Below are 16,727 nucleotides of genomic sequence, written 5' to 3'. Positions count from 1 at the left end.
ATAAAATTTCAATCTATCGTTGAAGTGCTGCTTATCTTCGAAATTTAAAAAAAAAATATTAAATTAAAAATAAAATTTTCCGATCGAATAAACGGTTAAATTTAAACCAAAGAGTATCAACAAATGCTTAAAGACATTATTAAAGATATCCAGGTTCAAAATATTTAAAAGTCTATGAATTCATAGAAATTATTCATTTTTTATGGATAAAAAAATAAATCTACAGTAAGTTTTAAAGTGCCTATTTAAAAAAAAACGCAAAAATTAACATTATCCAATTTATTGAAAATAGTGTACAAACTATTTAACAAGTATTTCAATGAAAATGATATAACAGCAACATCAAGCAAATTTTGTATTGTTCTTTTCGTGTAAAGACTAAGAACCATTGTAGATTGATCTATTAGTTCCTGAGACACATCTTCTTGAAAAAAAATGTACGATAAAAATTGTAAATGCAAACACGATTAACAAATTAAAATGTTCAATTCACTTATTTCTTTATTTTGAAATAACTGTCAAAACAATATATTTTTTTTAAATAAGTTTTGATACCAATATGATTTTACAAGATAAAATGGAAAAATAATGAAAATTGACTGTGGTGGTTCTAGAAAAGACTCTCTGAATATTTCTAAGCAAAACAAAAAAAAAACACACAAATGAAATCCTTTTTTGGATTTCTGGGATTTAATCAATCATGTTGAATAATTTAGGATTGTAACCATTTACTAAACTCGATGTTTGTTCAAGCAATAAAATCCTGCACATTAGATGTGGTTGGTATGGTTTAGAAATTTTATATTTACGAAACCTTCCTAAATTAAAAATAAAGAAAACTTTATGTAAGAATTTATAAATCGATTAATTTTATCCAGTAAATCTTATCTTAGACTGCACTAGAATTCAAAAAATTTAGATTATAAAAACATAATTTATGGAAATTATTGAAAATTATTTTTTGATTTTTTTTTAAATGATAAAAAATGTTTTTTTTTATTTAAGGATTTTTTAGTTGTAATTATTTTAGAATTTTTCAAGTTTTTGATTCTTTTCATTTTTAGTATTTCTGATTTTTTTGAAATTATCATGTGTAATTATTATCTTACATTTTTTTATGTTTTAAAAGTAAAGAATACTTTATGTAAGAATTCTTAAATTAATAAGATTTTTCCTGTAAAACAAATCTTAGTCTGAATTTAGCTACAAGAGCTATATTTTACATTCAAACGAAAATTTAAAATCCTTTAGTACGGAGACTCTTAAAACTCCATACAAAAAATTCTCAAGAACGGTCAAGAAAAGGTTTACGAAAAGATTTCTCTTAAGCGGTACGCAGCTGAAAAGGAACAGAAACAATAAGCGTCGTTTGATATTTCTTCGGGTGCAATATGTCTTGATGAGATTTTGATTTGTTTATTTGAATTGCCTCATGAAGCTGACTGTCAAAACGCTGAATCTTAAAATGCCGAAAAATAGGGAAAAGCCATCGCAATAATCACTTAATTTTCTGGTAAAAATAAATAAATTTAGGAATACTAGAATTCAAACATAAAAATATTTAAAGCATCAAAAAATTCAGATTGAAAAAACATATTTTATTGGATTTTGAATAACATAATTTTAAAATGATATTTTTTTAGTTTAGGATTTTTTAAGTATTAATTATTTTATTAATTTGTTTAGTTCTAGATTTTTTTTATTGTTGAAATTTCAGATTTTTTTGAAATTATTCTGTTGAATTGTGTTCTTAAATTTTTAATGTTTTTATTATTTTTATTTTTGATTTCTGACATTTCTTTGTCTTATTCCAAAAAATTTGAACTCAAAAATTATGAAAATTTAGAAATTTGAAAGTGTAAAATTTTTAAATCTTTAATTAGGCCGTTGCGAATATTATTCTGAAGTTTATGTCGCTAAACTCTGACCAAAGTCGAGAGGGTTAAAAATTAGAAGTACAAGCTATGGTTTTATTATCTAGAAAGTGTTTCAAAACACACTTTAAATCAGTATAGTTGTTTTGCATCATAAGTTTTCAAAATATGTAGATGAAGGCAAAATGCTTTTTTCGAGAAAAAAAAATTCCGCGGTTCCGCGACATGTTACAAAAATTCTGAATATTTTTAAACGAGCCCAAACATGTCGTATATGATAATCAAAGCAGGAAAAACATTTGAAATTTGTTTTCCGAACCGACCTGGTCGCTGGTCTTAAAAAAAAACTTGTTTAGACTTCCATTTCCATTAAAATTGTGAAGCTATTTTTTAAAAAAATATTGTATTTGCTCTCTGTTTTTTGGCCGATTTTGAAAGGGTGGCAACATAAACTTTGGAAAATATTTACAATTGATATTCAGAAATAATAAATTTAAAAAAATAATAAAGACATTTTAAAATTTTCAAAATGCAAATTCTAATCCGTAGAATCGAAAAAATAGATTTTTAATTTCAGAGTTTTTAAATCCGAGCATAATTTTTTTTAACGTTTTGAATATTTTTATCATTTTATTTCTTCCTTTAAAAATCGCAGGGTCATGCACAAAGTGAAAATTAGTTGATAATAAGGATTTACTAAGTTGATCTTCTGACTTTTGATATATTAAATAAAAATTGGAGATTGGCCACGGTGGAAACTAAAAAATGTGACCAAAAGAAAGCATTTTGGACGAGTGGTTTCGGAAAAAAGGTTTACGGAAAAGTAATAAAAAATACACGCAGATACTTCTCAAGCATTTTTCTCTAAGGTCTCAGATATGTAACTAACCATGTTCTTAAAACCAAAACGATAAAATTAGAAGTGTATTTCTGATAATAGTTGAAATTCACTCAAATGTTTTCATTTTAAATGCTTTCGTTTTTGAAAACAAAATCTAAATATTTTTGAGAAATTATGGTAAATTTTGAAAAATGTAACGGGTTTTAATGCAAATAAAGGAGGGTTATTAATTTTACAGTTCAAATTCGACTAGCCGAAGCCTCGATTATCCAAAGTTTCGATTATCCGAAGTTCGAAGGACTTCGGATAATCGAATTAGGAAGGTTTTATTTCCTTGCTTTTAACATCAAATTCGACATCTGCAACCACATTTTAGTTAAATTTGAACAAATCTGGTGTTTTTTTAAAGGTCCAATAAACCAAATTTTCAGTTTTTGCTTTTTGGGTGTTTTTAATACCCCTGACTCAAGGCGGTTTCAAAAGCACACAAAAAGCAAAATCTGGAAATTTTGTTTATTGGACCTTTAAAAAAAACACCAGAAATATTTCATGACCACCATTTTGGCCGCCACATTGAATCCAAAAATGCTAAATTATTTTCTGGTTCTTCAGGGGTCATACTTAAGCTATACAATAAATAAGACAACGAGATCTAAGGATTTGTCTGTCCCTATTCAAACTGTAGTCCCGATTCGCCCCAGATGATGATGGTAATTATTTCTATGTAGCCCCTTAGAGCAGTCCGCTAGGAAATTGCTATTTTCGAAGGTTAATATTTTTTTAGCAAAAAAACCCAAAAAATAATCTCGAAGACACCGGGAAAGTTTTTACAAATTTAAAGAAGATTTTAGTTCTGAAAATTGGTAAGAACTGGATAGTTATTGCGCCTTCCATTGGTCAAAAACTGAAACAGTTGCTTTTCTCCATACAATTTGACGATTTTGCTCAAACTTGGTGGTCAGTGGTCAGAAAAAACTCAAATTTTGGAACTTAGGCTAGTGATGGGTAAATCTTTGATTTCAGGAGATAGCCCCAAGTAAGCACAGCTTTGGACGACCCTAACCAATGTAAAGCTAAAACTACAAGATAAATGAGATGATACTGAATGGAACAATGTACAAATCTGCAGCTCAATTTTTAAATATTGGATCCATTATCAACAAAAACTGAGCCCGGCAATGGGCAGGCAAATTACTTGATTTGATTAATCAGTTCTTGATTCTCTATCTTACAAATTATTTCTGGGAAGAGAACACACAATCATTGATTTGAGATTTTTTAAGGTAGTACAATTTAAAAAAAATTGGAAAAATTTCGGGGGGGGGCTGCAGCCCGGTAGCCCCCCCCTTGGCTACGGGCCTGAATTTATTGTAAATCCTTTTAGAGGTGCAAAACACTCAAGGAAGTTGTTATCTTCTTATTCCTAAATTGTTGAACTCACGAACCCATCCCTGCAACAATCTGATTCAAAAATATTCAAACTTTGTTGTAAATCATTCGTGAAACATTGATTTGGGGAACGAAAAAAAATATGTCGATAATTACAGTTAATTAAAAATACTAAAATGTTTGTAGCAGTCATTAAACGAGAGCGGAGTTTTATTTGTCTTAAATCTGCTCCTTTTGTTGTCCAAATAAAAGGCTGGCATAAACTCAAATTTCAGCAAATTCGCACACATAAAGGAACACAAAGTTTTTATGAGATTACAAACATATCAAACATGTTATCACAAAAACACGATTATTTTCGTGTGCTTTTTTAAAGTTTTACGATTTTGTCGTGAAGCATAAGTACAATATTGTTCAATATTTCTCTATATTTCTAAATAGAAACATCATTTATTTTTCCGAATATGTCAAACCATTTTCTTCTTAAACTGTCTTGTTACATTCAAAACGTGGAAAAATTAACGATTCATCTGAAAAGGAGATGAAGAATCGATCATTTTAATTTAAGAAAAAGTGATTGCCGTCAATCTGCAACTTCACCTATTTTTGTCTATTGATTTTTAATTTATTTGAATGCATTTTAGTGATTTTTAAATATTATTCGTGTAATTTTGAGATCTATTTGCTCTTAATTTTAGAATTTAACGTTCTTTCCTTTAGCTCTTGAGCAGCAAAAATTTGTGTTAAATCATGGTTCCAACTCTGCATACTTAATTTAACTAAAACAATGGTCTGGATCAGGGGTGACCAAAGTATAGCCCGCGGGCCAAACGTGACCCGCGAGGTGATATTTTGTTTGGCCCGTGGACTCATTTTGAAAGACCTTGTAACATGGACCTTTGACCCGTCTGTAAAGTGATTTATTTTTTTTATTTGGTTTGGTTTAAGCTTTTTTGTGAACCTTCTTCATTTTCTGTTAATATAAAAGTAATGATTTATACAACACAAATATCTACATTCTATGATATTGAAAGTTTATATGTGATGATTCCTCAAAATTTTAATCAAACATTTTTGGAAATGAGTTATAAAACGTTTCAATTTGACTAACGAAAACTAATAAATTAGCTAAACATAGGTATTTCATACTACATAATTTTAAAGCAATAGAGCCCCATTTTCTAATGTGCTGGGCCTAACACTTATTTTGCACTTAAAAACCTTTCAGCTCGGAATTCGTACTCAGTTGGACATTGGAAATCTGAATTATTAGACCAAAAATTTATTAGTTTTTTTTTAAATTGGAGGATGGATAGTTTAAAAATTCTTTGGTGACGATTTATCATTAAAGTTGCCTTTTATTTATAAATAAAATTATACAGATTTTCATAGATTGCGTCACACGATAAACTCTTTAAAAATAAAATTTGATTAGGCCGTTGTTTTTGTTCCCCCCCTTTACAATCGGTCCGAAAAATTAGGGGGCAAACAAATACTTTTTTTCAAAAAACTTCCAAATTTTAATGGGAATAGAAGTCTTACAACTGAAAACAAATCGAAATGCATTTTCCTGCAATTAAAATCATGTTTAGCATGTCTGGGATCGACCACAAAATATTTTGATTGTTTGTGATAGTGCGTCGCACAGTAATGCACAACGTTTTTTTTCGGCTGAAAATAAAAAGTTCAACAATACTTTGATAGTTTGAAAACTACTTTTTTCATTAATATATTTTTTTCATTCATATTTAAAAACTCTTTTTCATCAAAATTTGAATACCATAGCCTGTTATTTGATTTTATATATTTTTGTATTTTTTGCCCCCTCCTCGAATTTGGCCAGAGTCGAGGGACACAAACTTTAGAGATAATTTCAAGGGCCTTAAAAGTTTAATGAAAATACAAGAACATTTAATTCAGCACCTTATTTCCATTTAAATTAAATGAATGAAATTATGATTTTCTTTAACCACCCCTTGACCTTGACAAGATCGTGAATATTGTTAGCGACCTAACCTCATTTTAATGTTTGGGGAGGCAATGATAAGCTTTTGGATGATATTTTTCAGATTTTATTTAGTTTTGTTGATTCTTCTAAATTTGAACCAATTGATTAGAAACTTTTCTTAACAAAACGGTTGAAAAATGCAATTTGTTGTTCTCTAATATTTAAATGCCAAAAATGTTTTAAAAAATCAAGAAATTAAAAAAAAACAGGTAATAAATTTATTTTTCGGTTTTATAAATCAAGATAACGCAATTAAGTTTCATTTAAATAATCTGCTTTCACAATTGGCCCGAAAGCTCATGTGAGCTTCAAATTTGGCCTGTTATTGAATAACTTTGGGCACCCCTGGTCTAGATGCCATGAATGACAAAATGGTAAAAGCTTTGGCACGAGAATATGAAACAAGTAAAAATCCATATTCATAACATTTCGAAAATTCTAAAACTTCTAAATCAAAAACAAAAGTTTGTTTTCAAACTAATGGCTGTTTGACAATGTTTTTTTTCTTTCTAAGCGCCTTCTGCCTTGTGTGTAAAGATTGATTATATCTATTCAAATGTTGGATATCATAGCAGTTTCCAGTTATTTTTGATAAAGTTTGAAAAATGATCAAATCTGGAGTTTTTTTTGAAAAGGTCCAATAAACCAAATTTTCAGTTTTTACTTTTTGGGTGTTTTTTAATACACCTGACTCAAGGCGGTTTCAAAAACACCCAAAAAACAGAAACTGGAAAATTTGGTTTATTGGACCTTTAAAAAAAATCCCAAAATGATCAAACGATAAATACCCACTATTTTTTTTTTAATTGGATTAAATATCTATTTACCAAGAATCAACCTAACTTTTCAATAAAAATCTTTTTTTCTCTCTTTTCCATCCGGTTTTCACCGTTTCCTTTACGGAATCCGACCACGGGGTTTTCCGCGGCGTCACAGGCCCTGTCGATAAGTATCGCGTCCGGAAAAAATTTCCGCTGCCCCGGACAATCTGGGATGGTGAACAGAAGACCCACTGCTTCAAAGAGCGAACGCGGAGCTTGCTAAGAGAGTGGTACCTGCAGGACCCATATCCGAACCCGACCAAGAAGCGGGAACTGGCGCAGGCCACCGGTCTCACCCCGACACAGGTGGGAAATTGGTTTAAAAATAGACGCCAGCGGGACCGAGCTGCGGCGGCCAAAAATAGGTAAGTCGTCACTTTTTTTTGTGTGTGCTGAACACCACTTTTCCAGCGGGCTTTTTCTTGTGTCGATGAGGCGGCCATCGTTCCATGGTAGTGATGGCCAGGCCCGGTCGACCACGTTGTCGCGGCGACGGTGCAAATTTTCTTGTGGAGAGCTTACTTCTCTGCAGTATCGTACCGCAGTGTTAGGGACGTTTGCCCTGTGTTTGGTAATGGTAACTTTCCTGTTCCTGTTGGCATATTCTCTCTTTCACATTTCTGCGGATGGGACCGGAAATGTGCAAACGAGTCCTTTTCCATTCGACTTCCTCCTCAAAGACCTTATGTGCTCGCGCCCGCTGCTTTGAATAGACTCTGTGTCTGAGTGACGAACGACGGCAGTTAGTGGGGTCGTACTACACAGGTATGGTGAAGAAGGGCGATTATATCAATTGTACTGAGTGGTATGTGTGCGATCACATTATGTACATGTTTAATACAGTGACATCTAGATACGACAAATTTCAATCAGGGGGAAACCTGAAACAGATTAAAAATAATTTCCATTGCAAATGCGTTGAAATGGGAAACAAAAATAACTAAATAGAGACTCTTTTCAGTGGATGGATTTGTGTAACATTTTATGGTACGTGTGCAGCAGCAAAACGACAGTAATGGCAGCGTTTTGTATGCTTAGATAAAGTCTCTCAAGCCATTTTGAAAGCTTAAAATGCTTTAAGTTGTAAGGGAAAGAACATTGCTCGATTTGAATCCTCTCAAATATTTTATTTGAATTCGATGATTGATACATTCAATTGAGAGATAATCCTTCCATAAAATGTTGATGTTCCCGCCAACAAAAAAATGTCTATAATTTATTGCATAAAGTTTTAGACAAAGTTTTCGTACAGAATACTGTGTTAGTCTATCTGTGATCAATCGGACCGCGCACTGAACTACCAGTCCCGAATTGGATACAAAAACTCTTTATAACAACGCTTTCGCGCCATACATTTTCCATTTAAAGACGTAGAATACCATACATTCAAATTTTGAAACAAAGACAAGTTTTATTAATAAGGCGTCAGGTTATGTTCAGTATAGACGAAGCTAAGCAAAAGCTTCATTATTTAACGTATTTCAAATGTTTTGCATTTCTCTTTTGCCTCAAAAGGTTCATACAAAGTATTGTTTTTATATCAACATTTTTAATTTTTACTTATTACCAGGCGTTTCCATCAGCATGATATTTTTTATCTTCATCAAGAAGGTGAATCACAACTTTCTACATATAAATCTACCATGGGTCATCTGCAATTCATTTAAAATCTTCATAATAGCAAAAAATTTCATATAACATATCCGTAGTAACATTTCAGTAGGGCGAATCTGCATTTGTAAACAAGCAGTCTATCCCCCTCTTACTTGACGTGAACTGTCACTTGAGCGAAAGGGATAGACTGCTTGATTACAAATGCAGATTTGCCCTGTTGAAATGTTACTACGGATATTTAAAACGGAACCACAACACAAGGAGACACATTTTCAACTTATTCAAATATTCACAACTACTTCCCTGTCTTCAAAACAGCGAACACTTACATAGAACCGGGATATTGGGTTCGAGTTCCATATTTCAACAAAATTATTCAGCTTCAACAAAAAAATAGGCGCGACTTGCGCTTAAACGTATTGTCTCCAGTAAGGTGGTGTTTTGCTCTACATCGCAACTCAAACCAACTGAACTGCGCTTTACAGAACTAACAGCAGAACCGCAAACTTGATCTAAACATTTTACCTGAACTCACACACACACAGTTTGGGTCAGCTTTGCAGCTGTACTATTGAAATGTTGGAATGTAAATCCGCCGGTAATGGTTTATTAGAAAGGTTAAGCCCACAACAGTGCACACTGTCCTTCCGTATTGCTCAGCAGTAGCGCTCTGCGGATTTGCAAAGAAGTCGTCGTGCAAAGCTTTTTGTGGTTTGTTTTTCTTTTGATTTTACGTGTGAGATTTGCGTACCCGGGTAATGGACTCTGAGACGGCCGGACGGATGGAAAGAGGACACACAGACCCCAGGAGGGGCTTAGGGAAAAATGTCACAAACACTGTAATTATTTCGAGACATTACACTGCGGTTATTAGCCGAGGATTATAGTACCTCATTATGACGACTGGGGTAAATGTTTTGCCGTTTTGATCTATTTGTAGCGTGTTGGGTGTAGTTCAGTTACCGCGAAAACCTAGCAATTTGTTTTAAATATCAAAAGCTGTATTTTAAACACCAACCACGTACGTTTATGGTGTGATTGATGATCAGTTAGGTTGAGTTATTGCGATTGATATCGAAAAACTTACCTGCCATTGGCCAAACTAACTGTCTACCCGGCGTGACTCTGGAAATCCCCGGGATTAAAATATTATTTTCGTAAATATTGTGACTATTATGGACAGCTTTTCGGCCCTAATTGCTATTCATACCTCCCAAAAAAGGTCCAGCCTGAATTGGCTAGGCTGGTAGCAGTTGAATGAAAAGTTGTAGGTTTCTAAATGCCTTCTCTTTATCGAGTAAATCTGATTCCACTTCTTCGAGCCGTTTCCCACTTCTGTATGTCTCGCAAAAGTATCCACACTTTTTCCCATTTCGTCTGCTCGACTCGTCAGTGGCAAGCGAGCGTCGTTCAGCGAGAAACATTATTATTTCCATGTTTACCACACACTTTCCCGCCCTCATTTAACCTCGTGGCCGGCCCAGTCTAACCGGGACCGGGACGGAACAAGAGGAGGAAGCCTAGCAAAACGTGCCCCCGGGAATTGCCAGAGGACGATTGAGATGTCCATTGCTGAATGACTGACTGACAATCATTGCGGTTGCACGCCCGATTCCTCCTCTTCTATACAATCGTACAACCCATGATCCCCACAATATCCACAGCAGCACTGTGCTCCAAAATTCTACGGTGTTGGAGTCTACCTACTCTCTTAATTCATCTTTTGTTTGCTTATTTGTACTCTTCAACAGCTCAATTTTGAGTAATATAATTGATTGGAAATAGCTTCTGAATTACCGGGCTCCCGAGCGTACGTCTCGAAGTCCGCTATAAACACATTTCAAGTCTGGGGCTGGAATTCCAAGTCTCAAAACTGAGCCAACCGAAGACTGGGCTGGAAAGTGGGAGAGAGCGGAGTTAATTGAAAAATCCCTCACTTTTGGCCATGATTCCAGTAATCGTGCGTGTAACGTGTGGTGTGCCTTCGATTCCTGGCATCTCTCTGCCTCGTTTCAGATATGTGTCTGCCTGGTTAGAGCTTCTGGGGTGCCACAGGCCAACCAAATCCCAAACAAAACCAGCTAACAACCGGCCAGACGGGTGTGTTGAGGGAAAGACCTGAGCAATCACTCCTTCCTCCCATAACTGCTACTGAACGATGATGATGATGGTGATGATAATGACGCACAATGACGCTGATTTTTTGATGAGCCCTGTCCGATAAATGTTGTAATCTAAGCATGGAAACGTCAGCCGTTGAAATATCGATTTAACCGTTTTCCATGCTGAACAAGTTTTCATTTCTCTGAAATTATCATTTAAATTTTGTTAATAATAATCACTCGGTTCATCAGCGCCCGGTGGGACCACGAGATCGCAAAAATAAAGTATCATCAATCAAACGGAACCAGTGCCAGGATCGAGAGCCAAATCAATTGATACATCTGAAGCAACGTTTCTCCTAACAAGCATCTTGAAAACGCAGTGATAAATTGGAAAACAGCGCTGTCTACAACGTAATCCATGCAAATTGAACGCTCCACGGATTCCATTCCCGCGCGGACGATCTCGCCGTCGTTTGACGGTTTAATTAATTAAATTGTTCCCCTCTCGCGGATGCTGTGGTGCGGGATGCGGCTAACAAAAAAAAAAGCGCGCGCTGATCTTCCTCAATTGAGCTCAATTAGCTATTTAGAGCTTAATCAGTACGATTTTCAAATCGGCGAGCCACAATTGGGTGCCCCACAAGCAAGATAAACACGGTCAGTCAAGCAGCTCGCACAAGAAGGAACGTTTTGATTGGTCGTCGTCGTCGTGTGGGAAACCTTGTCGATTCCCTTCGCCGTGGGTCCTGGCCAGTGATATGCGGACCGACAGCCCCCTAATTGGACGGCTCCGACAGTTGTAATTGAACGGGATTGGGCCAGATGGGCGCGCGCCGGGTTGCTGTTCCGATATGTTGTCCAATTTAAGATGATCCCAGGATGGCCCCGAAAGTTGACGGAGACATTGGTGGAAATTTGAGACGGTTCTGGGAAGTGGTTGATTGGTGGAACTATAAATAGAATGGTTAAAGTTAATAAATAATCCTATGAGTCAGCATCAGATGACAAACATAAATTTTGAGACCCAAAAAAACATAGAATACCTAAGTCAAATAAAATCATCCAAAACAATAAGTCTGAACTCCAAGATAGTTTGGATACCCTAGAATATTTCAAGGCTTTCTAAAAATGTTGGAGCTTGTTTTTCAAGGATCAATTTTCTTAAAAAAAAGAATCTCTTCACAAAATCAAGTTTCGAAATAATAAAAATCTACTCTTGGTGTCAACATTGGAACTTACTGTACGGATAAGGCGTAATGGAAGCATCAAAGTTCAACTTCTCTGATATTCGCCAGCAATTCCATGTTTATGTTCGAGCAAATCGGAAGCACTTCACGTTCAGGATTTATGTTATTGAAACATCTCATACATGGCGACGATATACTATATGGCACTGCCAGGTCCTTATTAGCGCGGGGAAAATGGTTAATTGCGCTCACTAATTGACACCAGTTATTTGTTTCCTCTCCTGCTGCAGAGAAGAGACATGCTGTGTTATATGGAGCGCCATGTCCGTTCATGTCCATGCCCAGCATGATGTCCGTTTAATTCTGGATGTCTGCAGACAATTGTGCTTGGCGCGTAAATTCATGCATAATGTATACAGTTTGTGCACGTGAGGCTCGAGTGGGAGGGGTGGGAACGGGCTCATTTCGAACATATTTTTCATTTGTAGGGTGGCAATTACTTTTCATTGTTTATTCTTCACCGGCAGTCCTGTCACGGCCAAACACGTTTACCTCAGATCGGGAGCCGTTGATCGATTCCGGAGTGGATTTTTATGCTGCACATAACGTATCGGATTTGTAGGTGATGACTCTCGTGTTCAACATGAAAATATCGCATTTTGTAAATGGCGAAACAGGTATCCAGCTGGCAGACTCGCTTTGTGATATATTTTACTGTGATACATACATCAATTCAAGGTTATTGTTCCCTTCCACGGGACGACACATCGTCAGCTATACGCTTGAACCTCCACGCAGACCACAGCGGACTCTGCTTGAAGCCACTCGCGGTGACGACGCATTACATTACACCTATAATCAAATAATAATAATAACATCGCCTCAAACCTTAAAAAATATACGTGAGCATGTTCGCGCGCAGTCAGCAAAAGTGTCAGAACAATTATCATTAGTGCGAGTGGAGCTGCTGTTGCTGTGGGTCGTTGGCTGGTTTGCCACCACTTTTCGGCCAGAACCAGGAATGAAACATTCGTTTTATGCCGGTGTATGCTAAATGCAGCGAGGTTCGAGGGCCCACTTTTCAAGCGCTTGAACCACCGCGCATGGATGTCTTTACGAGCAGTTTTTACTGTCGTTTTGTGGAACCTCATCAGCGCCAAATGGCCCCCTCGGCTCGGCCAGATGAGCGGAAAGAAAAGGTGAGACATCAAATGTTATGTTACACAAAAAGAGCGAAATATAATAAATGTTGACTGATGATGACCCCAAATGAGCCCGGAATCGTTTTGGGCTTGTGCGCTTGTTTTGGGGGACAATGTTTGCAGCGGGCTTCCGTTAAGCTTTAGGCTTTGTAAAAATGTTTTTGAATCGTTTTAATATGATGTTGCAGTAAAATCTAAAAAATCAATGAAATTATTACGTTGGTTTTTAATTCCTCAAGTTGAATCTATATTCAAGTGTCCTGATTTTATTTTTTTTTAGTTATTTTTAATTTTCCGTCCTCTCAATAATCTCTTTCAACGATCTGATCGACTTTTGAGTGGTTACGATCTCTAACATGAAGCGATTTGATGCATTTTTTTTGTTTATTAAGAAAATAAATAAACAATACAATAAGGGAATTTAAAACAGTTTCGAGCCTTGTGACTATGCCATAACTTTTGCTGTGTTTTACTGTTGAAACTTTTTTGGAACTAGGCATCAGAGAGCAGAAGGTACAGGCCAAAAAATTAATAAATTTCAAAATGTTTAAGCCGGAAAGCCATTGGAATCTCTGCACGACGCTCAATGTTCATATTTTAATGCCGCTTATAAAAATATTGTTATTTTAAACACTACCAATACAAACATTCTGATAAACTTTTTTTTGTGTTGGAGCCATTTGACGCATTTTTTAAAGTATAATCACCTAATTTATATGAATGATTTGAATTCGATGACTGATTTGTGGGGGCATAAAAGTGTTAAATTCTAAATAACTTTCGCTATTTCAGCTTTCAAACTTCCCACAGTTGTGTGTTTGCCTGTCTGTGTGTGTGTGCGGCTGCATATAAAATGGCAGAATCCAATAAACCGTTTCCACAAACAGATTGTTTCAGTTTTGTTTTGATTACCGCCTGTCGGGCGATGAGAAGTCGAAAATGAAGATGGGACAAAACACCAATAACAAAAACAGCAGCAACGGCTGGCTGGCAGATTATATAGAGAAATGGGTCCTAATCCGGAAGTGTAGAAACTTTCAGGGATTTGCTTTTGGCACTCCTCTCTGGGTATTTCGAGTCGGTCGAACCCTCCGCAACATGGACTATTTAGCCCTGTGCTGGCAGTCTATGATCTGCAGGCACCACTGAAAACCACAATGTTTATGTTATGGTTATTAACATCAAATCCTGTCCTTTTGGTCCTGATGTCTCACTGTTTGGGTCGAGACTGGGATCCTGACGCAGTTTATGCCATTGGTGACAATAACACTCTAGCTTTTTATTTCAAAACCCCCGGACAAGGGATTCGAAGTCTGCGTTGATGAAGACATTATGCTTAGGCACATTAGCCGGTTCGGATGGATAAATTTGTGAGGGGACTTCTGGGCTTTCGGCAGCATTTTTATTGATGCATATAAAAGTTATGGTGGTAGCTGTGATAAAATGTGCTACCGATTCGCCAAGCGTTTTACGCCGAATCAGCTGCGATTAATGCAACGAGGCGTGCATCTGGGGTCCCTAATAGAGGCATATGGTTGGAATCACCCGTGATAAAGTTTTACAAGCGATTGAAAAACTTCGCAAAATAAAATAAGTTGTGCTTTAGTGTTTATGCTACATTCTTCACGTTGTATCAAACTTGGAGGAGCTCAATCCCTCCTTGTTCTGCTATTACAAACTTTCAATGTGTGCAACTTGAAAGAAAGCACTTATCTGGATCCATCTACGGTTACTTGAGCACACCCAAAAGAAGATCTGTACCTTCTACAGAGTACTTGGAAGGTCATAAAAACATATTAAAACTTAAACCAAATTCAATGCAGACTCCATCATCCACTTTCGTGTTATCTTTCAACTTATATAAAATTACTAAGTTAAAAAAAATCTTTGAATCATACTCATTATTTCGATAACTGTAACCAAAACTAATATAGCATCTTCGTCGAAAGCACTGTATTACTGAGCACTTCGGAAGCGAGTCCTTATCTCCTCTTTCGCGCTTAATATCGGATTAAGAATGAATGAGGGATTTTATTATAATAATCGAGAGGACTACTTTTTCACTACAAAATAATCAAATATAAAGGTATTTTTAGGGATTTTTTTCGCTTCGGATTATCGAACCATGAAATTTTGAGTCAATTTCCTCAAATAAGAATTAAAAAAGCTTCAAAGTGATCCTTCTGGCATTTTATTTTCGAATGTATTCGACAACTAGCAAGTCGGATCCAACTAGCTTGATGTTGACTCATTGAATAATCGGGTTTTTTGAAAATTCAGTACGGAATGTTTATTCATCAAATATATTTTGAACATTTCTAATGTGGCAAATAAAACTCTCAAAATACACGAGTTTGAACCAACTTAATTGGCTTTTTAGTTTACAAAGACAGTCAGATTGGTTCATATCCTCGATCTGTGTTAACTCTTTTAGTTTATGTTAAATTTCCGTGGATCCTCAAACAGTGTTTTACAGAACGGAAATTCACTTCAATCAAGATTACAAAGTATGCATCTTGCAGAAATGCTGTATTTTCTAATGTTAGCTGTTTGAACAGAGACGGGACAAAAACAATAGAACTGCTATAGTTCCAGTTTGCACAACGAAAGACAAAATCAATATTTCTCGTATGTTTGTCCACTCCGATATAAACCTTGTTGATTGTGTTTATATGCAACTTGATTCTGTGCACAACAAAGAAACTGAAATGGAAAACAAAAACTCAATCTCAAACAACCCGAACACATCTTGAAAACAGCATCACCCATGGCGGGGTTCCTGGCTGTGTGGAGTGGTTCTAGGCATGTCTCCCTGATGTTTGTACAGAACAACAACGGCAGAGAGAAACCTCATTTATAAAGATTCAATTTAGGCCCGCGCGTTTGGCTGTGCGCCAGCAACTTCTGCCAAGTCATTGTCTTGGTTTCAGTTCTCAATCTCACTCAGTGGGCAGCGCGCAGAAAACAACCACGACGACGACGACGACGACGACGGAGTCCTCTGAACAAGATCTCGAGTCTCAAGATGAAAATGGGATACAGAGGCTGGATGCGGACAAAGAAGAGTCGAATGCTCGCACACATCACATCGATAAGTACATATTTATATTCATTTCAACGATCGGTTTTATTTATTTTCTCTTTTACCTTTCTTTTGTTCGAGCCCAGATGAGAGTGGTTTGATTCATCTCCAGGGCATCCAGGGCATTATGTGTTCAAACTGCTGCCATGAGGCCTCCGGAAGAGTTGAGGCCCTCTGCGGCTCCTGCTGGCTGTGACAGGGTTGGCAACGAGCAACGGTCCGTCGGATTACGGCCGGAGTGCGGAGCGGGATGAGGATGACAAGGTCATTCTGGTGGATTGGCGCCACCTTTTCAAATTTATTCTCGGCAGAACGTCGATACTGACGCGTAGTAAGTTTTGGAAATTGGCTTGTGGAAGTCGTTTCTAGGAAATATGACTGCAGGAATCTGAAAATTCCCACGACAGTGGCAGGTGGAATGTGGGCGATAGGAGTTCTACGAAGTCTGAGCTACTAGTTTTCAGCGAAAAACAAACTTAAAAGCACTTGCCGGAAAGCAATCACTGATACCGGTGTCCAAAAAGAATTTACTGACATAGTGTCGACTAAATTGTTGCAACCAGAGTGGCAACGTAAAAAAAGAGCACGCGGACATCTGGCAAAT

The 16,727-nt window shown here is 36.2% G+C and overlaps 1 protein-coding gene across 2 annotated transcripts in view; it reads left to right on the top strand.

The window, feature by feature from the left end:
• The window catches only part of LOC6052426 (homeobox protein SIX6), a 78,159-nt gene that overhangs the window by 10,628 nt on the left and 50,804 nt on the right, over positions 1-16,727 (top strand). For both annotated transcript variants that reach the window (XM_038265330.1, XM_038265329.1), the window contains exon 3: positions 7,049-7,298. In XM_038265330.1, coding sequence (XP_038121258.1) covers positions 7,049-7,298 — 250 coding nt within the window. The remainder of the gene's footprint in view (positions 1-7,048; positions 7,299-16,727) is intronic.

The sequence above is a fragment of the Culex quinquefasciatus genome, chromosome 3 (genome assembly GCF_015732765.1).
Source record: "Culex quinquefasciatus strain JHB chromosome 3, VPISU_Cqui_1.0_pri_paternal, whole genome shotgun sequence".
Taxonomy (NCBI): domain Eukaryota; kingdom Metazoa; phylum Arthropoda; class Insecta; order Diptera; family Culicidae; genus Culex; species Culex quinquefasciatus.
This window is presented reverse-complemented; position numbering and strand designations above follow the sequence as displayed.